Source organism: Patella vulgata, chromosome 5 (assembly GCF_932274485.2).
Source record: "Patella vulgata chromosome 5, xgPatVulg1.2, whole genome shotgun sequence".
Taxonomy (NCBI): domain Eukaryota; kingdom Metazoa; phylum Mollusca; class Gastropoda; family Patellidae; genus Patella; species Patella vulgata.
Genome location: NC_065883.2, coordinates 75,371,117 through 75,397,218, shown reverse-complemented (window position 1 = coordinate 75,397,218; position 26,102 = coordinate 75,371,117). Strand labels below are relative to the sequence as shown.

General features: G+C 34.7%; 1 protein-coding gene across 4 annotated transcripts in view; it reads left to right on the top strand.

Moving 5' to 3' along the window:
• The window catches only part of LOC126822379 (pyruvate dehydrogenase (acetyl-transferring) kinase, mitochondrial), a 61,245-nt gene that overhangs the window by 22,813 nt on the left and 12,330 nt on the right, over nucleotides 1-26,102 (top strand). For 2 of the 4 annotated variants that reach the window (XM_050551262.2, XM_056100833.1), the window contains exons 2-6: nucleotides 4,073-5,125; nucleotides 6,750-6,891; nucleotides 24,173-24,238; nucleotides 25,252-25,315; nucleotides 25,917-26,037. In XM_050551262.2, the coding sequence (XP_050407219.1) occupies nucleotides 4,951-5,125; nucleotides 6,750-6,891; nucleotides 24,173-24,238; nucleotides 25,252-25,315; nucleotides 25,917-26,037 (568 nt within the window). In that variant the 5' untranslated portion in view covers nucleotides 4,073-4,950. Of the gene's footprint in view, nucleotides 1-3,234; nucleotides 3,302-4,072; nucleotides 5,126-6,749; nucleotides 6,892-24,172; nucleotides 24,239-25,251; nucleotides 25,316-25,916; nucleotides 26,038-26,102 lie in introns of those variants that run through there. The other 2 variants (XM_050551264.2, XM_050551263.2) reach the window with 2 other exon arrangements.

Sequence of the window (26,102 nt, the reverse complement as noted above, 5' to 3'; positions counted from 1 at the left end):
AACCGCTAACCGGAAGTGGCCGAAATTTTGGCTAGTTTGAGATATCATTAATGTTATTATAAGCTGTACGTTTCATTGAAATCGGTTGATAATTGTGGTCTGTAGCCGTGCCACATAAAATGTGTGGTAACCTGATATCTCGGAAACCGCTAACCGGAAGTGGCCGAAAGTTTGGCTATTTTGAGATATTATTAATGTTATTATAATCTGTAAGTTTCATTGAAATCGGTTAATAATTGTGGTCTGTAGCCGCAGGGCTATTTTGACATTCTTGCTTACCACATGTGGCAAATAGCCACTGCCGTTAGTAATAGGCAGTAGAATTCAATTAATCATTTTTGTCCTAACTTTATCATTACTTCTAACCTCAGTTGTCTAGTTGCCACTGTCGTTTCGTTTGTTTTAGGCAAAGTTTCATAGGATCCACTTAGATCGGGGTTCTTGATTAGGAAAGAAAATGCATCTTGGAATGGAAGAAGTCCAAAGTCTAATCTATTTTATTCCATATTCTCCCAAAAAAGATGAAACTGAAAGTAGACATTGATAAGCCTCGCATGTCACGGATGGCCTTCCATTTCATTAAATATAAACAAGATTTCTTATAATAAAACTGTTTCAAAATATTGTACACTACATGGATGTTACAGATCTAGAAATACCCTTTGAGTTTGACTCTCAGGGTGGCCTAAATACAAAGTTGCAAAAAAAGTACAAAAATTGTAGTGGCAAAAATTCACCAGACAAAATATCTTACCACTGTCTTAATCAAAATTTTGAGAGAGCTTTTTCATTACAAATCTGAAATTAAATAGTCATCAAAATCCCAAGTTTAGGCCTACATGATTAGTGGTTGGTAGGCCTGCATGATTAGTGGTTGGTTGGTAAGCCTATATGATTAGTGGTAGGTAGACCTTCATGATAAGTGGTTGGTAGGCCTACAGATTAGTGGTTGGTAGGCCTTCATGATTAGTGGTTGATTGGTATGCCTACATGATTAGTGGTTGGTAGGCCTTCATGATAAGTGGTTGGTAGGCCTTCATGATTTGTGATTGGTAGGTCTTTATGATTAGGGGTTGGTAGACCTTCATGATGAGTGGTTGGTAGGCCTACAGATTAGTGGTTGGTAGGCCTTTGCTAGGCCTTTATGATAAGTGGTTGGTAGGCCTACATGATTAGTGGTTGGTAGGCCTTCATGATTAGTAGTTGGTTGGTAGGCCTACATGATTAGTGGTTGCTAGGCCTACATGATTTGATAGTAGATACAGGGATGTAAATAAGGAAAATATTTCAAAACAGACAGAAATTTTAATGTTTTCCTCAAAGGAATAAAATTTAAAAAAAAACAATGGAAAATTTACATCATCATTTATATATTCCGCTTTATATTTTCTACTTGGTTAAATACACGATTTATCAATTAATTTACATAATTTAAACGTGCTTTAGTCAAGAGCTAAATCTGCCTATTGCAGGTCTTTCTTTAGGCCTTAAATGTATGAATTATTAATTAGACATTAATAAACTTATCCATACCATAATCAACTCTCGATGTCATCGGCGGATGCTCTAGATTTTCAACTGTTTTAACTGGCAGTTAATGATTTAATTAAAAGATGGATAACTGAGACTTTGTTTACTATCGTAACAATAGTATTAGTAACAATGACAATCAGGACTCCACTAGTTTCGAAATATTCAAGATATTTCTTTTTCATGATCTAGTTTTTAACTATTATAGTGGGAATTATCAGCTCTTTTCTAAATCTTACATTTTAAATGCATCTTTGCGTTACATAATTTAAGCACACATTTACAATATTCTTGTATGTTTGTAGATACATCATAGTAAAAAGGGCGAACGCCCGAAACGTGTCCTGGAAAAATCCTTTTTATATCCACACAGTCTTGTCAAGTTTTTTACCGGGGATTTTTTACTATGATTTATTTACAAGGATTGGTTCTTGTTTTTTCTCGGATGCATCACTGAGATCCAAACTTGCCTGCACTGTTATGGGGACTCTTCCGCCCCTCTTTTCCTATCGTATGTGAGGTTTTATCGTCTTCTACTTGGGATTATTTGTACTTGTAGATACATAGTAGGCCTATCGTTAATGAGTTTACATTAAAATCTAAAACAATTTTCAGGCACTATTGAACTAGTTATTTGATATTTTAACTTTGTTGGAACGAGTATTAATTTCTAGACATATGGCAAATGGAATTATTATTAGGTTATGATACATAAAATGATGAAATTTTGAATTCAGTTACAGAATGCAGGATGAAATTATACCAAATAATTATGTATATTTATTAGTAAGGTTACTCTAAATTAAATACGGTAATACACATGCACTTGAAGTAATCAACATACTATGTTTATTTCGTTCAACAATATAACATAGATCCTCTGATAGATTAGCTACCAGTAGGTTTAACTTGTCTAGGCTTATCTTATATCACTCAGCAGTATTTAGTTCAGTATGTTAAAAAAACTTTTATATTTCTTCCTACTGGGGGTTGGATCGTTGAATGGTTAGCGTGTGCACGCTGTATCATAAAGTCTGTCATTGTGTCAAATGGCGCGGTTTCGATTCCCCGGTTGTACGTGACAAGGAGTAGGGTCGCCTGTCCAGCCTCGTGGGTTTTTTCCGGTCCTCCGCTTTCCTCCCACTGCTAAAGAACCCTACGCGCAAGCGAATTATTGAAATAAAATTAAACCATACGTTAGTCCCAAAATGACCTAGTTTGTGTCGAGTGGATGTTAAACCCCATTTCTCTCTCTCTCTCTCTCTCTCTCTCCTCTATGTCCGGGCAAAATTTCCCTCATAGCACACTGTATGGCGTATGCCCGTCTTCATTAGCCCAGGTTAGAAGCAGAACAGTAGGATGTTAAACTCCATTTCATTTCATTTCATTTCTCCTCTATGTCTGCAATATCACCCTGAGTAGAAGCAGTTGTGAAACCCTGTGTAAACATAGAATCTAGTTCAATTGGAATAACATGTGTTCATAGTCTTTAAAAAGATAGGTAATCGTTCTTGTAGGGTACAGTCACAATTTGACAACAACATGCTTCTTTATGGGGATAGAAAAACAATGTTTTCTATGGTGTAGAGTTACATGTGAAACATTGTAGATCTCCTTTGTTTGTGTGTATTTTTAGTCAGTGCTAATTAGTAAACAACATATATATATATGTATACAAGGTCTATAACAATAAGTCACAAACAGGTTTTTGATGTGCAGGTGTAAAGATGCTCCTGGTCTAATCGTTTCTAGTATTATTCATGACTTTCAGGTGAGGGTATCTATTGCGTTCTCTTTGATATAAATTTTTTCAATGAATAAGATCATTGATGGATTTGATGTGAAGGTCGACTGATTTCTAATGGATTTGATGTGAAGGTGGAATGAGTTCTATTTGCTAACACTTTTTTTTAAAAAGTGTCTTGAGTTCTCTGTGCTAATTGTTTCGTTGTATTAAAGCTGCTGTCATTCATGTATTTGATGTGAAGGTCCCCGAGTTCTATTTACTATCGCTTCTTTGTTTTTGATGTGAAGGTGTCTTGAGTTCTCTGTGCTTATTATTTCATTGTATTAATGCTACTGTCATTCATGGATTTGATGTGAAGGTCCCTGAGTTCTATTTGCTATCGCTTCTTTGATGTGAAGGTGTCTTTTGTTCTCTGTGCTAATTATCCAGTGGTAATTGGTGTTTCATTGCGTTTGGTTATTACTCTTTCATCACTGGATTTAATGTGAAGGTATCTGTGAGTAATTGTTCCCTTGGATTAACTAGGAGCTATAACTTATTGACATTAATGGATTTGATGTGAAATTGCCTGGATCCATTTAATTAGTCAATTACTGCCATTGTTTAAATGAAACAAAGACATTAATATTATTATGTAACAGTACTTTCATTTATAGTTAGTGTTAAGTATTAAATCACCCAGTTTGGGTCATTCCATAGGTAGTTTCTTGAAAAAAGTTCATGACCTTTCAATGACTGGCAATTTTATCAATTGATATTTGTATACTGGAAAACATATTTCTTTTATTTTTATAGTGAATCGAGATAGAAACTTTTTGCTGGTGTTTTTGAACTGTTAGTTGAAATATTTACAGATGTGTGGGTATTAAACATTTGTCTGTTAAACAAGAATTTTAAAAAATCAAAAGTTGAAATATTTACAGATGTGTGGGTATTAAACATTTGTCTGTCAAACAAGAATTTTAAAAAATCAAAAGAAAATCGTTTTCATCTGATTGTAATAGATTCTCGTTTAGTTGTGTGGCATTGATTACTGGACTGGACACTTAAACTTACATGAACATACATTTATTTTGTGAATATTCGTCTTTCAAACCAGAATTTTGTGAATAAAGGAAAATCGTTCTGTGGGCTGAATTATTGTGAAGTAAGCCTAATGTTGATAAAAGAAGTTGTGCAACATTTATACATCAGATATAAGTACAAGATTTTTATGAATTAAAAAAAAAAAATTGTTTCATCTGACTGAGTAAAGTTGTGGGGGCTGAATAGATTTAGTTATTTTAAAACACAGCTGTACAACATTTATACATGTACCTCCGATATATAAGTATACCAGAAGAATCTAATACCCAAACAAGATTTTGTGAATTAAAAGAAAAATCGTTTCTTCTGACTGTGAGTAGAGTTGTGGATGCTGAATTGATTTAGGTATTATGAACTTACGTTGATGAAACACAGCTGTGCTACACTTATATATCAGTATACCAGAAGAATCTAATACCCAAAACAAGATTTTTGTGAATTAAAAGAAAAAATTGTTTCATACGTAGAGTTGTGGGTGATTTTGTTATTATCAACTAATGTTGACAAAATAAAGTGCGCGACATTTTCATATACGGGTATATAAATCCAATCTAAGTTTATTTTCTAATCAGAATCTAAGACTCAAGATGAATCATGTGTTAAAACTATTTTTTAAGACTGGCTTTACGAACTCTAGTGCCTTTAAACCACACTTCAGACGACAGCTAATAAGAAAAATATCATCAACGTCCTTCGAGAAATATGCTAGCTTTAATCCATCTCCTCTGTCATTACGACAACTTCTGGAGTTTGGAACAAAGGGTAAGTAAGTGCTAAAAGGGATAATAAAGCTCATGTCAGTCTGAAGAGAGAGAGAGAGAGAGAGAGAGAGAAAGAGAGAGATATGGGATTTAACCTCCACTGGTTAGTGGGAGGAAACCAGAGGACCGGGAGAAAACCCACGAGGTTGGACAGGCCACCCTACTCCTTGTCACGTACAACCGGGGAATCGAAACCATGGGAATCGAAACCATACCGAGTCCGAAAAGTCGCCAAGTAAGTCCGAAAGGTCGTCAAACTGAGTCTGAAATGACGTTTGTGTTGAGTCCGAACTGACGCGGCACCGAAATGAGGTGCTACCTTTTGACATACATGGGCCATAGGGTTTGGTAACTCACAGATCAGCCTCAAGAAATTGGGTGAAAAATTAGTATGTTGCAGTCTTCTACTGTGCCAATCACATGCAAGTGACGTACGTGTAAGTCTCATGCCTTGGTTTACTAGAGATTTCCCCCGTAGACTGTCCATAGTAGCACACACAGCGGGTTGTGAACTAGGCCTAATGTAACAAGTGGAGTTTTCAAACATATATGAGAACATGTAGAAGGTTTTCTGATGCAGTAAACCAAACGCCTCAGTTTACTAGAGATTTCCTCCGTAGACTGCCCATAGTAACACGTAAGAAGTGGAGTTTTCAAACATTTAGATATGAGAAAATATGGAAGGTTTTCTGATACAGTAAACTGGGGAAGATGCAAATGGCCATAGTATATCATGTTTTTATCCTACATGATTTTAATTATCTGTAATAATAATAATAATCTATATTGTATTTATTAGACTATCTTTGGTTTTGGTTTGATATGAGAATAAAACTCTGATAAACTTGATAACAAATTAATCAACATTATCTTTGATAGCTCTTCAAATACACTTAGCAGTCATCACTAACTTAAGATATTAAAACAGAAACTAAAGGACCCACCCATTTGTCCACCAGTTCTGGCTATAATAGTTAAAAAAAAATAGACAATGTAAAGGGAATGTGCTGAAAATTTCTGAGTGAAGAAATTCTCATTTCGCTAACAGTGTAGCCTTGATTATCATTGTTACCCTTGCTATGATAATAAACAAAGTCTCGATTATTAGCAGATCGGACCCATCAGATGCCATTGAGAGTTGATTATGGTCTTGTCATGTTAATAAATGTCTAATTAATAACTCTTGAATAATGTATCATTAAGAAAGGTAGCTGAAAATCGTTAAGGTTATTCTAGATCTTGTGACTATTTTTGTATTGTAGGGTGTTTGGATGGCTGAATGGTTAGCACATGCTGGCTGTATCATAAGGTTTCGACTCCATGGTTGTATGTGGCAAGGAGTAGGGTCGCCTGTCTAACCGCGTGGGTTTTCTCCGGGACCTCTGGTTTCCTCCCACTGCTAAAGACCCCTACGAGCAAGCGAATTATTGAAATAAAATTGAACCATGTGTTAGTCTCTCTCTCTCTCCTTTCATGATCATTCACCTATCACCATCATCTTTTGATTACTTTTGTAGCTCCCAGTGTAGGCAGAGAAAGTTCATTGAGATTTTCCAACGTGGCTTCCCCTAGTCGTTCGGATGGGACTTTCGAATATTATAGTTTCAGACATTTGTATTTTCCAGGAAGTAAAAATGGTTGTCAAGAGGCGTCATTCCATTTCCTGCGTAAAGAGTTACCTGTCCGTCTGGCCAATATAATGAAAGAGATTAGTTTATTACCTGATAATTTATTAACGATGCCGTCTGTCAGACTTGTAATGAGCTGGTAAGTAAAACTTATTTTAAAGGAACTAAACCATTAGCCCAGTATTATCCTTACATATCAACTATTTCAGACACTAGAACATCCTAATATCAACTATTTCAGACACTAGAACATCCTAATATCAACTATTTCAGACACTAGAACATTTAAAAACACTACAAGAATCGTGTATTTTACCGATATAATTATTGGTCGCCATTTGTAATAAACAAAGAAAAACATATCCTACGAGACAATGCTGAAGAATGGCTGATTCAGAAACGACAAATTATTAATAAAAAAAACGTGTAGAGTAGGCTAAGCAGGCGTAACGCATGTCGTTAGATTTGAACTGTTTACATATTTCACAGAATGTAATTGATATGAAATTTTATACTGAATTCTTAAAACAAAGCCAAAAGTCCTTGACACAGGTAATTTTTTTAGACTGGTTTCTAAATTGCCAAGGTATAATATTGAACACAACATTCTCTTGTATTACATACAACTTAGATATGACATATAATACAGAAGTCAGAGTTTTACTGAAACGGGAAAAAAATAAACGATTTCCACCGCTAGTTTCTAAGAATTATCAACATGTCAGTTTGTTGAAATTTGTTCCACGCCCCATGGGTCACATTTAAACCCTTGGCGGCCCGGATGTTTGACACTCCAGGCCCCAAGTTCACAAAGCATTCTCAGACTTAAGTTGAGAATTTACTTCATTTTTAATCATTGTTTAAATGGAATATTTTTCATCCAGAAACACAAAACTTTGCACATAGTTTCTTATTGATGTGTTAGATACATTAAAACAACAAAAGTTTTATAAAGGGCTATATTTTAGTTAAGATAAGGAGAAAAATTTTGAGTAAATTCTTAACTTAAGTCTGAGAATGCTTTCTGAACTCGGGCCTGCTCTAAACGAGTATTAGTGCAAAAATTGTTCAATTCTTTACAGTATTTACAAAGATTTACCACTAAATGATACAGGATTTAAATGATACAGGATTTAAATGATAACGTCTAATTTTTCAATGACAATAAATGACGTATATATTCCTTACTTGTAATTATACTCCTGAACAAAAGAGTTACCGTTAAATGATACAGGATTCAATTTTCCATCACAATAGATGACGTAGAATATCTACTTGTATATACTCATGACCCCAAAAAACTATATCGAGAAAACAATATTTAGATTCATAATTTGTTTAAAGTGAAGATACATTATTTAAGATTTAGATAGAGCTGGCTGTTCCTGCTATAATTATAATAAAAAAATGAATATATTGAAAATTTCAGTCAAATTACTTTATTCTGAGGAAAGTACATTGGTACAATAATAAAAAAAGTCTTGATTATCCATTTCAACATTAAATTATTAAATGACGCAGGTGTTCTAACTCGTTTGATATACATGTATGACCTAGAGCGAGAGTTGATTATGGGCTTGTCCTGTAACTAAATGTCTAGATAATAATTTTCTATAAGATTTGAAGCCAGAATAAAAACCTGCTATAGATAGAATTAACTCTTACATAACACAAAGAAACTAAAACATGTGTTTTAATATGTACTGGGTAGCCTATAATAATTTATATAAGATTTGAAGCCAGAATAAAGACTTGCAATAGATAGATTCAACTCTTACATAATACAGCTTTGAAGCCAGATTAAGGACCTGTAAAAGAGAGAGACAGAGAGACAGAGAGAGAGAGAGAGAGAGAGAGAGAGAGAGAGACAGACAGACAGACATGGGGTTTAATGTCCACTCGACACAAACTAGGTCATTTCGGGACATATGGTTTAATTTTATTTCAATAATTCGCTTGCGCGTGGGGGTCTTTAGCAGTGGGAGTAAACCGGAGGACCCGGAGAAAACCCACGAGGCTGGACAGGCGACCCTACTCCTTGTCACTTACAACTGGGAATTTGAAACCACGCCAGTTGACTCAATGACAGGCCTTATGATAGACCTGCAATAGACAGATATAACTCTTACATAATACAGCTTTAAAGGAACTAAATCATGTGGTTTATTATATATAGCCTATAATAAAGATTCAGATTACGCAAAACTTGTTCCAATTTGAATTCCTATTATATAACTTGTGGGTTTCATTTATGTAAAATGTCAAAGTTTCAAAAAGATTTACAACATTCAAACAGGTCCATTTGCATTTGTTTTCACTTCCTTAAACATACATTATGTGTAGGATAAAGCATGAGACTGGGGTTATGCTGGGGAAAGATACACGGGTGAATTTCTGCTCACTAATACTTCCTTCGAAGACCAAAAGTTGTTATATATGAGACTGTGAGAGAATAGCTTATAATTCAAAAAAATAATTGACTGTCACTAGTCCTTTAAGTGTTCTATACGATCAAGTCAAGTATTTATGTGTAAGATAAATCATGAGACTGGGGTTATGCTGGGGAAAGAAAGACTGAAGAAAATAACCTGAGAAAAAGAAAAACCGAGGCCGGTAGGCAGAGGTTTTTCTGACGAGGGTTTTTTCTGAAGTCTTTCTTCCCCAGCATAACCGAAGTAGAGGACTTTATCTTGCTTATAAACCGTCTGTTTACATGTACACAAGATGAGAATATCCCAGAATTCCCACAAGAAAAACCTTACATCATGTTTTCTTATGGAAAAAAACAACCCTACCCTGGAAGAATAACCCGTTACAGGTTTAAAGAAATACTTTCAGAAGAATAACCCCAAATCTCCCTGTATATATCCAAAGCCGCCCCTGACTTTCAGACCGCAAGTTATTCTGGGTATAGAATATACCCCAAAGATCAAAGAGATTTACATTGTACCGTTACAGGTTTATAAGCAAGAGGTAAATCTGTCAATTGCAGGTCTTTCTTTAGGTCGTAAATGTTATACATGTATAAACTACTAATTAGACCTTTATTAACATGAAAAGACCATAATCAAATCTCGTTGTCATCATTAGCCTACGATGTTCATGATTAAATCAAGAAATGGATAATCGAGACTATGAATTTAATCGTACAGACTTAGGCCCAAACTTCAATCGCTAAATACTTGGTTCAGGGTTTTTCAATTTGACTGAAATTTTCAGCAAATTCCCTTTACATTATCTAGTTTTTAGATATGATAGTGAGAACTGCCAGCTCTTTATCTAATCTCCAATAATGTATCTTTAATGTATAATTAATAATTTAGATAACATTTGAGGTCTAAAAAAAGCCCTGCAATAGACAGATTTAGTTCTTACATAATACCCCTTTAAGACTGTGACTAGTCCAGGGAATATTTTAACCGGGTTCGTATCGCAATTTGAGACTCAAACGTCCGATTTTGCGAATCAAATTCATATTTGATTAGCATTATTAGCCTAAAACCCTGCTTCAGCGCGAATCAAAGTTTTGAAAATTAATTTTAACTTTAAAACCATTCAGTATCGTAAAACACATCAAAACAAATCTCAAATCTCGCAATTTTATTGTCTATATCATCAAGACTCTTTACGTGCCTCTGCAACGGTCCAGTGGAACGAGAGCAGTACATGTTGTTGTCTGCTATTTATAGACGTAAAAGGTTTTGATGATAGAGATTACAAATTACTTGCTACAACACTACATACTTTCTATATCTGTGGTAGTCACAGTCGTCAAGACAGACATTCAAAACACTACAAGATAAAATTACCGGATGACAGAGGGTACGTTGCGAAATTCAAGATGGCAAGTCAAACACATGATAATGTTCTGTCTTCAAATTCGACATTAAAATTAGCAACAGTTCAAGATTGGGTGAGGAAATATGACCCAGAAAAGTTCTGGCTAAGTAAAAAAAGAATGTCCAGGTTTCCTACAAAGAATAACATAAAACATTCACATACTTTTTATTTTATATATAAATATAAACAACAGTTTGGTAATACAAATAATATGGGTATTGTTATTATTGTCACATAATTATGTGAAATAAGAATTCTATAACATACTAAAAAACTGCTAATCAATTGGTAAATTTTGCTACTCAATTATACAATTGATTAGCATTCTTACACAATTTTTCTGGAAACTGCTAATCAAATGTAAAAAAGTAAAATATTCACTGGACTAGTCATATAGTGTTATGGATCGAAAGCATTATAAATAGATCACATTGAATGAACTCGGGGTTTAGTTTAAACTCTATTACTTTTCTGCACCTAATTGTTATAAATAGAAACGTTATATATAACCATGGAGTTTATGATAAGGTTCATGATATAACTATGTATATTTCTACAGGGGTTTTAACATTTTACTTGTGTGTATATACATGTATCTATCTACCAGATACACAAATAGAGGGGGTCACGGTGGCTAAGTGTGTGCGACGCTGGGTCGCTAGCCTGAAAGTCGGGTGTTAGATCCCTGCATTGGCCTAGAAAGTTCATCCAGATTTTCCGGCGCGGTTCTCCCTTGTCAGTGATGCAGGACGGAGGGCCTGACAAGGTCAGCTGTCTAGTCGTTCAGATGGGACGGAAAACTGAGGTCCTGTGTACACATTGACATGCACGTAAAAGATTTCTTCGAAATTTGATGTAAAAGTAAGCCGTAGTGCCGCTGTCCAGGCAAAATTTCCCTCATAGCACACTGTATGGCATATGCCCGTCCTCATTAGCCCAGTTCAGGGCAGAACAGTAGGACGTTAAACCCCATTCCATTTGTTTTCACAGATAGAGACATTGTTATATTGAACTAGTTGGATTCAACAAACTAGGTCATTTCAGGACTAACATATGGTTTAATTTTATTTCAATAATTCGCTTGCACATAGGGGTCTTTAGCCGTGGGAGGAATCCAAAGGACCCGGAGAAAACCCACGAGGTTGGACAGGTGACCCTACTCCTTGGCACGTACAACCGGAGAATCAAAACAATGCCTGTTGACTCAGTGACAGACCTTATGATACAGCGCACACATGCTAACCATTCGGGCATCCACCCCCCACCCACCCCGATTCAAATGACATGTTTGAACCCACATCTTAATCGGTTGATGAACAGTCTTGTAATATGTCATACATGAATTGTATACAGCCTGAAATGGGCGTTGTATACGATAAAATCTTATCCTATGTTATCTTATCAAATGTAAACTTACTGACCTCAAAAACCTTTTAGTACTTAAAACAGTTATGCTCTACATGTCAAACAGCATGTACAGGTACATGTATAATTACAACAGTTATGTATGTACTACATGTCAAACAGCATGTACAGGTGTACCGGTACATACAATTATACTACTGAATGTTGTGAGAACTCTTAATGAAACATCTATTTGAAGGAGCTGAACCTCTAACTCAACATTTTCCATAATATTCGAAATTAAAAAAACGAATTAGAATTCTATATTGGTCAATTTCAATCAATATTGATGCTATGTTGCCATTAAAAGATGGGCTTCTGACATCCAATATTTAAGACACAATAGACATTTTGTAATCAGTACAGGAGTCGTGTAATCTATATGCTTTCGAAGAAAGAGGCTAGACATACATGTATTCCACAAGTCATGTTCTTGTATGGAGAGCATGTGAAATAACTACTATTGGTGTAGACTGGAATAACCAGCCACTAGAGACTTCTGACATATTTCACTGAACATAACTGATTTGAGATTAGAGTAAAAACAGAAACGATTGAATGTAAATCAGTTTATATACATTCATATAACATTATTATATGCGTTGCGACCCATTTGTGTTCATTTCAATGTGCGTTTTAGTTATTTTAAAAATTTGAGCCTGTCTGTGTCCATTTCTTAGGTGCCAAAGAATAGCGATTCAGCTCCTTTAAATCTGAATCTGGCCACACAAATCTATAAATAACTACATGTCAAACAACAGGTACAGATGTATATTATATATAATTACACCAGTGAATTGGTTGAGCTTTGTTCTCTTTCAAACATTCATAGTTACCCAATGGGCGCGTCAATATTCAAGTACAATATAACTCACAATGATCAGGTGCATCAAGGACATTTGTTTCGTTAGGGTCACTTTAATTATGTGGAAAAAATGAGAACATGAATGCACATAGATATTTTAAATAAATAAAGTCCAGGGGCCTGTTTCACGAAATTTTAACTAAGATAAAACCCAAATTTTAGTAATTTGATTGGATAATATTAGATTGATTTTAGTGCTTAGCCAATCAAACTTGAAGTATCTACTAAAATTTGGATTTTATCTTTAGTTAAAATTTCGTGAAACAGGGCCCAGGTCTTTCTTTATTCAACGAAACTTTATAAACACTTTTTATTTATTATCTTAAATTATATCCATAATCACATAAGGTCTGACATTGAGTCATCTGGCATGGTTTCGATTCCCTGGTTGTACGTGACAAGGAGTAGGGTCACCTGTCCAACCTCCCACTGCTAAAGACCCCTGCGCGCAAGCAAATTAATGAAATAAAATTGACCATATGTTAGTCCCAAAATGACCTGGTTCCTGGTTTGTGTCAAGTGCACATTAAAGCGCTCTCTCTCTCTCTCTCTCTCTCTCTCTCTCTCTATATATATATATATATATTCTCTAACACTTTTTGTTGAAAATTTGTAAGTTTTGAAATTTGACTATTTCTTTATCAAGACCCCAAAAAACTAAAACTAAAATTGATTTGGCCTAATAAATGAAATAATAACAGGCAGGCACCCCAAAAAACTAAAAATAAAATTCATTTGGCCTAATCAATGACATAATAACAGGCAGGCACCCCAAAAAACTAAAAATAAAATTCATTTGGCCTAATCATTGACATAATAACAGGCAGGCGGATTCTAATTACTGGAAATAGAATCGGCTTCATCCTTAATTACTTCCTCTATCAAAACAAACTATCGAACATGATTTGTCAAAACTGGGATAGGCCTATTCACAAACAAATATAATTACGAGAATTTCTGACATAATAATCTCTAGGGCAGATTGCATTGTTGTTGTTATTATTATATTTTCCTGTTGAAAGTCAATTAAATAATTTATCGGATTGAAAATTTTTGAAGAATGACACATCATTTAATACAAACAGTTTAATGGTTACCATGACTTGGATTGCCATGACATTTTGTTGCCAACATCAAATCTATTTTTAAACATAATGATAATGTATATTTATAATTTAGGGGATTTCCTAGAAATGAAACACTTGAGACGCTTGTTTAAATATGGACTTTGATCACAATGATTACAAAAACAAACAAAGTCCTATACCGCTCTACCTGATTGTATAAATTTCTAGGTACAAGATTACTAAAATTGACCAGCGGAAAACTTCCTAGGCCTTCACTGATATATTATTTTAATAGGTCAGGTGGTTAGATAGATAAATATCAGGAGTCACGTTTTCGAACACGCGATTTAAGATTTAGGTAAATAATAAGAAATCTGTTGATTTACAGTTTGTCAGACATCTTTTAATTAAAATGAAAAAATATGTGTACACACGTGTGTAAGAGTTAATATTGACAGCGGGGTTAGAATATTCTGACATACAGTTTACGACTTAAATGACTTTAAAAACATATTTCTATTATAACTAAGTACTATAACAATGGTCTGCCTTTATCATATATTGGCCGAGAGAGAGAGAAAAATGGGGTTTAACGTCCACTCGAGACAAACTAGGTCATTTCGAGACTAACATGGTTCAATTTTATTTCAATAATTTGCTTGAGCGTAGGAGTCTTTAGCAGTGGGAGAAAACTGGAGGACCCGGAGAAAACCCACGAAGTTGGACAGACGACCCTACTCCTTGTCACGTACAACCGGGGATTCGAAACCACGCCAGTTGACTCAATGACAGGCCTTATGATACAGCGCGCACATGCTAAACATTCGGCCATCCAACCCCCAACATATATTGGCCGAGAAAGTTCATTGTGATTTACCGGCATGGTTTCTCCATGTCAGTGGTGCAGGATAGAGGCCTTGACAAGGACAGCTGTCTAGTCGTTTGGATGGGACAAAAAACTGAGGACCTGTGTATGCATTGCCCAGGAAGTTGGAATTCGATATAAGAGTAGGCCATAGTGCCGCTGCCTGGGCAAAATATCCCTCATAGCACACTGTATGGTGTGTGCCCATCTTCATTTACCCAGTTCGGAGCAGAACAGTAGGACATTAAACCCCATTTCATTTCTTCACATTGGGGAATAAGGTAACTAACTGTCTTATAACCTTTTTTGGCAGCAATTAAAAATCTGTTACTATGGTACTAGAAATTACAGCGTTGGTTCACCAATCTCTAGATGGGTCGGGTGTCTGAATGATCTTTTGTGCGTGTTTTAGCCCATAAGGCCTGTCATTGAAAGGCGTTGTTTCGATTCCTCACCTGTAAGTGACGAGAAGGAGTAGAGTCCTCAAGTTTTCTCCCACTGCTAAAGACCCATATGAATGATTGAAATAATTGTACCAAGTGTTAGTCCTGAAATGACCTTGATTGTGTCAAGTGGATGTTAAACCCCATTTCTCTCTCCATCACTGTATGAACTATGCAGCTTTTTTGAGTAGTGAATGGCTGAATGGTTAACACATGCACTCTGTATCATAAGATCTGTCATTGAGTCAACTGGCGTGGTTTCGATTCCTCGATTGTATGCGACAAGGAGTGGGGTGGCCGGTCCGACCTCATGGATTTTCTCTGAGTCCTCCGGTTTCCTCCCACTGCAAAAGACACCGAATTATGGAAATAGAATTAAACCATACGTTAGTCCCGAAATGACCTAGTTTGTGTCGAGTGGATGTTAAACCCCATTTCTCTCTCTCTCTCTCCCCTATGTCTGGAATATCACCTTGGGTAGAAGCAGTTGGAATAACATGTGTTCATAGTCTTAAAAAAGACTTTCCATTTTCATTAACCCAGTTGGAGCAGAACAATAGGACGTGTTACATTGAAACGCATGTGCAGGTGGATAGTATCTGTATTTTAATTTAAAGATACATTATGGGAGATTAGATAAAGAGCTGGCAGTAGCTCACTATAATAGTTAAAAACTAGATAATGTAAAGGCAATTTGTTGAAAATTTCAGTCTAATTAATAATTTAGATATCATTTTAGGCCTAAAGAAACACCTGTATGTTTAATACGATTAATACAATGACATCATTATTAATGTGATGTCATAATGTATGTTTGATAACAATATTGCTATTCAGAACAAAACAACACAAGTTATATCCGGGGTGTTTCCACTTTGCCGGCAGGCTTTGATGTCAAATTTTGATGCTAATCCAGAGTTAATCCTAGAACAATGGTGTTGTAAACTTAAACTACATGTATAGTCCATATCTTTTTTAAGAATAAAAATGTACTGATTTTAACAAATTTAACTTTTATTAAATAATTTACACATATAAAAATGTATTGATTTTAACATATTTAACAACATATTTAAATAACATTAAATAATTTACACATATAAAAATGCATTACAATTTACACATTTAACTTTTATTAAATAGCATTATATAATTTATAATTAAATGCCCTACAACATAACACTCATTTTACAGCCCTACTAAATAGGACATATTTGTTCCATACTGATTTACACTTAAAGTGCCCTTTAATTCATGTTTGAAGGCATAACGCCGGCATGAACTGTCATTAATTAGTTGGTTAATAAATTTTATTAAGAGCTCATTAACGCTGAATACTAGTGAACAGTTCTTGTGTGACTACTTTTAAACAGAGTATAGTTTTAAAATCAATTAAAGAATCGAACAGTCTGCTGGCATAGTGGGAACACACCGTATATCCTTCTCTGTTATTTAATAACACCTGTATGTGTTACGAAACGTGGTTATTAAATAATAGAGAAGTAGTTATACCCATATATACCGTGTGTTCTGTTTTGTTATGAATAGTTAACCGTGGCTCTAGATATCATTAAAAGAATATTGCTACTTTTGATTAAATCATTTTCCGGCGTGGTTTCCCCTTGTCAGTGATGCAGGATGGAGGGCCTGACAAGGACAGCTGTCTAGTCATTCGGATGAGACGAAAAACCGAGGTCCCGTGTACACATTGGCGTGCACGTAAAAGATCCCTTGACAGTTGGAATTCGATGTAAGAGTAGGCCGTAGTGCCGCTGTCCGGGCAAAATTTCCCTCATAGCACACTGCTTGGCGTATGCCCGTCTTCATTAGCCCAGTTCGGAGCAGAACAGTAGGACGTTAAACCCCATTTCATTTCATTTTTCATTTTGATTAAATCAGACCCATTATAGTGACACACAGGAACTTTCTACATCAATGTAGGCCTATCTTAATAAAGGGATATCAATTGATGATTTTCACGGCCTTGACATAATATCAAGTGACCATATAACAGTCTATGACTGTATGTACATCAATAGACTGGTGTACGTGTATAATGGCATGTGATTGATCATCGAGATATTTACTAATGTACAATTATTGATTGAGACATTATACTGTCCATCATTATAAACTTTTATTCTAGAATCAATAGAAGGCAATCTTCTATCTGTCTTCATCTAATTATTCTTATGGTCGTGGTGGGGGGGGGGGGGGCTTATTATAAGGTCTGTCATTAAAGGAGCTAAATCGCTAATATTTGGGACCTAGAAATTGACACAAATGGGTCGCAAGACATATAACAATGTAATGTGAATGTATATAAATTGATTTACATTCAACCGTTGCTGTTTTTACTGTAATTTCTAATAAGTTATGTTCGGCGAAATACCCCAGAAGTCTCAATTGAATGGCAATCTTTAGCGTCTGGTTATTCCAGTCTACACCGATGATATTTATTGCGCATGCTCTCCAGATAAGAATATAGCGTCACCATTTGGCATGATTTGTGGAATATGTCTAGCCGCGTTCTTTGAGTCTCTTCTTCCAGATGGTGCTGAAACACATTATGGTACACGATTCGTGTACCAATGGTAAAATGTTTATTTTGTCTTGAATATTGGATATCAGAAGCCCATCTATTCCCTGTAAGTAAGATCACAAGACTAATGTTGATTTCAATTGACAAATAATTCGTGTTTTCAATGTTGAAGATTTTTGATGATATTGAGTTAGAGACTTAGCTACTTTAAGTCAAGTTGCATGGTTTTGATTTCCTGCTTGTATGTAACAAGGAGTAGGGTTGTCTGTCCAACCTCGTGGGTTTTCTCCAAGTCCTCCCACTGCTAAAGATTCCCATGCGCAAGCAAATTATTGAAATAAAATTGAACCATGTTTAAGTCCCAAAATGACCTAGTTTGTGTCCAGTGGTGTTAAGCCCTCCCTCTCTCTCTCTCTCCCCAGTCCTCATTTAATTATTGTTTGTGGGTGGGTGGGGTGGAAGGCAGAATAGTTTAATGTATCTGCTTTATATCATAAGGTCTGTCATTGAGTCAAGTTTTGTGGTTTCGATTTCTTGCTTGTATGTTACAAAGAGTAGGGTCGTCTGCCCAACCTAGTGGGTTTTCTCCAGGTCCCCTGGTTTCCTCCCACGGCAAATTTAACCATATGTTAGTCCCACCGAAATAACCTAGTTTGTGTCTAGTGGACATTAAACCCTCTCTCTCAGTATGATGAATCATTGAAAGGCAATCTACTACCAGCTATCATATCTGTATATTAATCACTTCTGACTTACTCATGATTTCATTATTATAGTATATGTCTACGTGCTTGACTGTATGTTAACCCCACTGGATGATGCAATACACAAGATCCTGTTATAATAAATCATTCATATTATATAATTAGATAGCTCTAGGCTGTGTGCTTTAATAAAGATCTTTTTAATGATATACTATGTTTACGTGCTTGTACTTTGTTACCTCACATTAAGATGATGTAATACACACAAGATCCTGTTATGCACTGTTAACTATGGAAGCCTATAACTACAATTCGTAATTTCTACTTTTTGCCCCTTCAGAATGCTAAAGTCGAACATTTGAGGCGACAGCACGCTATACAAGCCAAAATCGACTCGAAAATAGGAAATTAAAAAATAACACACTGCGATAATAGCACCCCCTGTTTTTTTTTCTAATTTTTCGATTTGCATTTTGGCTTGTATACCGTCTTTTCGACTTTCGACTTGGTTATATTTATTTTTTTATTTTAGTCAGTAATACTAGACTTTATAACGCAGACTGTTTTGTTAACGCAAATTACATGTATTCAAATGAGCTGCGCTATTATTGCGGTGTATTATTTCTTAATTTCAAGTCGATTTAGTGCTGTCGCCTCGCATTTTGTCATAATTTCAACTTTTCAACTTTGTGACTTTCAGGTTTTGAAGGGGCGAAAAGTAGAAATTACAAATGGTAGTTATAGGCTTCCATAGTTAACTAATCAATATTATGTACAACCCTATACTATATAGGCATATAGTTTGATTTAATAGATAAAATATGTCTTTTAAATTATATGTAAGCTTAGATATAAAAAAAAAAACAACAACAGAATTCATTTTTAAAAAAACAATATATTAAAATAGTCATATTGAAGAATGAGATACCATATTTTCTGTTGGATGAAAAAAAAAAGATCAGATACTGTCAGTAATAATATACATGTAATTAAATTAGAATTTATTCTTGGAAAAAAAAAAAAATGATCGTCTTGCTGAAAATAATGGGATAGTTGGATGAATAAAGACCAGAATTTAAATTAAGATCCATGTTATCAGTATTCTCAGCAAGGAAATATTTTTTCCGAGAATTTAATTAGCAAATACAGGTACATCTATATTGATTCTCACATACTGCTGACATTGAAAGGCTAATTAAAGATACATTATGTAAGATTTAGATAAAGAGCTAGCCATTCTTGCTATAATAGTAAGTTTGAAAATAGATAATCTAACATAAATAATTTTAAAATTTCCTTCAAATTACTCTATTGCGAGCGAAGATATTAGCCTTTGAAGGTTTGATAAGACGTATGCAATGATTTCGACCACTGCACTGGTTGTTCGAAGCTATGTCTCGCTCCTCCATTTTTAGCTTACCGGTAAATCAAAATATGGCTGAACTGTTATAATCTATTTGATATCGGAAAAATCTGATGCCATCGAGAGTTGATTATGGCCTGGATAAGTTAATTAATGTCTAATTAATAGTTTAGAAAACATTTCAGGCCTAAAGATAATTACTTAATGAGTTGTTACTCTTACTTAATAAGATTTTAGTGTACATGTAAATGTTTTCATTACCGACAAAAGAAAAAAAAAACTATGTGACTTAATGAGTTGTTACTCTTACTTAATAAGATTTTAGTGTAAATATTTTCATTACCGACAAAAGAAAAAAAAAACTATGTGACAACCCTTTTTCGCTGCCAGGGCAACTTAGCTGGTGTGGGTGTACGTTTCGTTGCCTGGCAACCAATCTTTTAACATGATAGTAAGAATGACAAAGTCTTTAAATCTTACATAATGCATCTTTAATTGACATTCCGAGACTTTACACTGGCAGGAATCATATTTTATCACTTTCTGTATAGAGGCTTCTGGTGAACTTTAAAGACAAACTGTATACCTAGTTGGAACCAATTCAATTGTTCTATAAATAAACGATATCCATTTGGAACCAGTTCAACTGTGTTCTGTTTTGTTATGATATTTAGGGGGTTGGATGGCCGAATGGCTAGCATGTGCACGCTGTATCATAAGGTCTGTCATTGAGTCAACTGGCGTGGTTTTGATTCCCCGGTTGTATTTGACTAGGAGTGTGGGTTTTCTTTGGGTCCTCCGGTTTCCTCCCACTGCTAAAGACCTGTACGCGCAAGTGAATTATTGAAATAAAATTGAACCATAACTTACCCAGACCATAATCAACTCTCGATTCCATCGTTAGCCTGCGATATATTGTGGATTTGAATACATTTTGTGATGGATAATTTAATGTAAAATGGATAATCAAGACTTTATTTATTATTGTACCAACCAACGTTAGTAATGACGAACAAGGCTAGCCTAAAATTGAATCGCTAATATCTTGGTTCAGAGGGAAGTAATTTGACTGAAATTTTCAGCATATTCTTTTTTCAATATCTTTTTTTTTAACTATTATAGCCAGAACTGTTAGCTCTTTATCTAATCTTACCTAATGACCCTTTCAAGAAGATACTAGCAGACTACACATTTATTCACCTCTTTTTATTTAATATTTAATACATTGTAAAAAAAAAAACATTACTGCCTGTTAATTCAATTTTCTAGAAGGATTTTTGGGCTCGAAATTCTTTTTAACCCCAGTACATATGGATTAATAATCCTTCTTCTGAAGCACATGATGCATTTGATTTTTTTTGGTTTTTTTTTTAAAAAAAATTTGTTTTTTTCATTACTGATCAAATAACAAGAGATTATTTAAAGTCTTGATGCCAGGGGCGGATCCAGAGGGGCGTGTTGGGGGATCTGCCCCTGTATGCGTGATTTGTTCGATATTGTGAAGTATGAATCTTTTTTTTCCCAAATATTTTCTTACTAGGTGGTTTTGTATGTATAATATTATGCAGTACTATGAACTATTGTGTCACACAATGCTCCCAAACGCAAAATATTTGCAGGGGTCGCGTTAATGGAGCATATCTCGTAAACCATTAAAGATATCTCTATGTAACTCTTCAACCGTTAAAGATATCTTTATGAAACTCTGTACAAACCCTTTGAATTATTTGTACGTAACTCTGTACATACATAAAAACATCTCAGATGTTTCTGCTGACAATATATTTGGATTATTGTCAAGGCAAATTGCTACTGTAGCTACATGTATCATAGACATTATCAAAATCAGACATTTTTTATGTCACCAAGTTGAAATTCTTGTTGATAAAAATTGAGAAAATTACTAATTGATTAAAGGTCACCGGAAAAGGTTCATAATTTTTTTAAATAATGCAAGTAATTATGTCAACATATCCTTTCCATAAGTATAACACGAACCCGAATGTCAATATTACCTGCAACAGGTAAATTTCAACGTTAGCAATTTCCGCCATTCTCCGTGGGTAGTCGTAACTTTCCGTAAATTTGACGTCATTTTAGTCCTTCTGCTCATATTCTTGTCTATATTTCTATGTGCAGAAGGACTAAAATGACGTCACGGATTGCTTATTAACGGAAAGTTCCGACTACCGACGGAGAACGGCGGAAATTACTAATGTTGAAATTTACCTGTTGCAGGTATTATTGACGTTCGGGCTCGGGTTATACTTATGGAAAGGATATGTTGACATAATTACTTGCATTATTTAAAAAAAAATTGATGCTTTTCCGGTGACCTTTAAAACACAGATCCTTTTCGGTTTTATTTTTTTATAGTTTATAGTTAACACATAACCATAGGTAGTCCTGGCCCCAAGTTCACAAAGCATTCACAGACTTAAAGGAGCTAAGTCGCTAATATTTGGGACCTAGAAATTGACACAAATGGGTCGCAACGCATACAATAATGTAATATGAATGTATATAAATTGATTTACATTCAATCGTTTCTGTTTTTACTGTAATCAGTTAGGTTCGGCGAAATACGCCAGTATTCTCAATCGAATTTCAATCTCTAGCGTCTGGTTATTGTACTCTACGCCGATAGTATTTATTGGGCATGCTCTCCAGATAAGAATATAGCATCACCGTTTGACATAACTTGTGGAATATGCCTAGGCTCGTTTTTCGAGTCCCTTATTACACATAGCGCTGAAACGTATTATGGTACACGATTCGTGTACCAATTGTAAAATGTTTATTTTGTCTTTGGCTATCTTTTCCCGTTAGAATCACAACATCAATGTTGATTTAAACCGACAAATAAATCGTGTTTTCAATGTCGAAGATTTTGGATGATATTGAGTTAGAGACTTAGCTACTTTAAGTTAAGAATTTACTCAACTTTCAATCACTGTTCATGAGAAATATCTTTGATACAGAAACACAAATCTTTGCACATAGTTTCTTATTGATGTATTTGGTACATTAAAACAACAAAAGTTTTATAAAGGACTATGGTTTAACACAAGGTTCAATTTTACGGATGTATCCATAAAATTGTACCTTGTGTTAATATGTTCAATTACTAAATCCCAATCAAAACAGGCTATATTTTAGTTAAAATAGGACGAACAATTTTGAGTAAATTCTTAACTTAAGTCTTTGTGAACTCGGTGCCAGATATTATTTCACCAAACCTTGGGTTGTGTTTCTCTCTGAGAGCTCTGTGAATGTGATATTTAATATTTAGGTTAGTGGTGTGATCTGATTGACCTTTTTTTTAAATTGCACTGGTTGTTGAATATGGGTTAACAGCATAATAGGTTTTACTCTTTGGCCTTCAGTCCAAGGACATATTTAAATATCAAATAGTTTTATAGACTACTAAATGGGAAATACAATAACATACTTAGGTTTAACTAGATGGTCTTCAATCCAAGGGAGAGAGAGAGAAATGTTCCTGGCAAGGAACAGTGTCTGTTTGTTTGGATGGTACGAAAAACCAAACAGATTACACTGAAAATTTAATTTATAGATTGTTTATTATCATAGCAACGGTACTTGACAATCGAGACAAAGTCTTGATTATCCATCCATTGTACCGTTATCTGTTTTAATCTGAGCCATCCGATGGTCTAAGTTGATTATAGGCTTGTCTTGTGAAGAAGTGTCTAAATAATAGTTTATGTAATCTGTGAAGCCAGAAAATATTTTTACATTTACAATAGGCATTTTAAGGTTCAGGCTGTTGTTGTCATTTAAACATGCATTATGCAAGAGCTAGATCTGCCTATCACAGGTCTTTCTTTAGGCCTGAAATCTTATCTAAATTATTAATTAGACATTAATTAACTTATCCAGACCATAATCAACTCTCGATGTCAAGGCTAGCCTTCGATATCGACTGGATTAGAATCCTATATGCTGCAAACGCTCATTGATAATTAAATCAAAACAATGGATAATCGAGACTATGCTTTTTAACGTACTAACTTTAGTAATGATGAACGAGGCTAGGCGAAAATGTACAAAGCTGATATCTCGGTTCATAGTGGACCAATTTGACTGAAATTTTCAACAAATTACCTTTACATTATCTAGTTTTTAACTATTATAGCGAGAACTGTCAGCTCTTTATCTAATCTGCCATAATATATCTTTAATTAATTAAGGTTATGTTATTATTGTTGGATTTGAATAATATTTGGTTTAAAATGTTTTTATATATAAAATAAGTTATAATTGTGTATTTTTGATATTTATCCCATGTTTTATATAATTACAGGTATGAACAGAGTTTTCAAGAGTTGTTACAATTTGAAAGTGGTGATGAAATATCTCATCTACCACAGTAAGTAGTTATTATATTTCTAGCCTATACAAGAAAAACTGGTGTCTTGGCAAAATTCTCTCCATCCCTCATCTTCAATAGAAAGCTTCATCTCGCTTTCACTAGTACATCTTCCGTCACATAATACCCTGCATATTTTGGGATTAATTTTGATTGGGTATTCACCCAGCATGGGAGCCTATCAGATTCCTCGATCATCGTGATTACCAGGATTCGTGCTTTCAAGCTAAATTGTCTACCTGTGATAATCGAATTGCAAAGTTCAAGGTTCGTTCAATGTCAAGGTTTCCGTGGAGGTAGCTATTGTCACAACCTCTGATTGGACACTTCTGTGTTCAGGTGTCTGTAGATATTGTAGCTATAAGTTTGGGAATTGTAAAGTAATCTTACAACATCAAGATGTTGTAAAACTCAGTCGTTGCTTCAGGTACATGTCATGTCCTTTCAAGTCATTGTATTTTACTATAGTGCATTTTCATCAATCTATGATGCTCTAGCATAACGGAAGAATATCTAGCTTTGGTATTTTGATTTTGTTTTCTTAATTAAATGTTAAATAATCAATCTGAGTACATATTTAGCACATATTAAACATGCATGAAATGTTTTCTAAAGTATTAATTAGACATTAATTAACTGATCCAGGCCTTAATCAACTCTCGATGGCATCAGATTTCTCCGATATTAAATAGATTAGAATGGTTCAGCGATACTTTGATTTAATCAAAAATGGAGGACCGAGACTTAGCTTCGATCAACCAGTACGGTGGTTGAAATTATTGCACACGTCTGTCAAACCTTCAAAGGCTAATATCTTCGCTTGCAATAGAGTAATTTGAATGAAATTTTCAAATTATTCATTTTACATCATCTACTTTCAAACTATTATAGCAAGAATGGCTAGTTTTTTATCTAAATCTTACATAATGTATCTTTAAGCTGTGAGAATTTGTTATTTTAGCAAAAATGCAAAAGATGAATCAAGCTTTCAAATATATTTGTTTTACTTTCAGTTTTACAGATAAATTAGTTAATATACGAAATCGTCACACGAATGTAGTAGAAACAATGGCACAGGTTTGTCTTATTATTTATTTATTATTGAGGGAAATAGAAAAACTAATTGGGTAATTGGATAAAACGCTGGTTCACTAGCTTGGAGCTCGCGTGTTCGATCCCTGCATTGGCCGAGAAAGTTCATTCGGATTTTCCGACGCGGTTTCCCCTTGTCAGTGATACAGGACGTAGCGCCTGACGAGGACAGCTGTCTAGTCTTCGGACCGTACAAAAAACAAGGTCTTGTGTATACATTGGCATGCACGTTAAAAATCCCTTGGCGGTTGGAATTTGATATAAGAGTAGGCCGTAGCGGCCCTGTCGGGGCAAGATTTCCCTCGTAGATTTGAAACTTATATGGTATTATTTATAGGGTGTACTACTAGAGTTATAAAATCTCTTGGCAGTTGGAATTTAATGTAAGAGTAGACTGTAGCGCCGCTGTCCTGGGAATATTTCGCTCATAGCTTTAAAAGTTATATTGTATTATTTATATTGTATACTCGAGTTAAAGGAGATAACTCTGTTTGATTGTTGAGTAGTACTAATAGTTTATATTGTATTATTTATAGGGTAGACTAGAGATAACTCTGTTTGATAGCTTATATTGTATTATTTATAGGGTATATTAGAGTTAAAGGAGACCCATGGTATAGATGTTAATACAGAGAATCGTATACAATATTTCCTAGATAGATTCTATATGTCCCGTATTAGTATACGAATGTTGATTAACCAACACAGTAAGTAAATATTTTATAAACATTTCTTTTATTAAACTTGATATTCCTCTCTCTCTCTCTCTCTC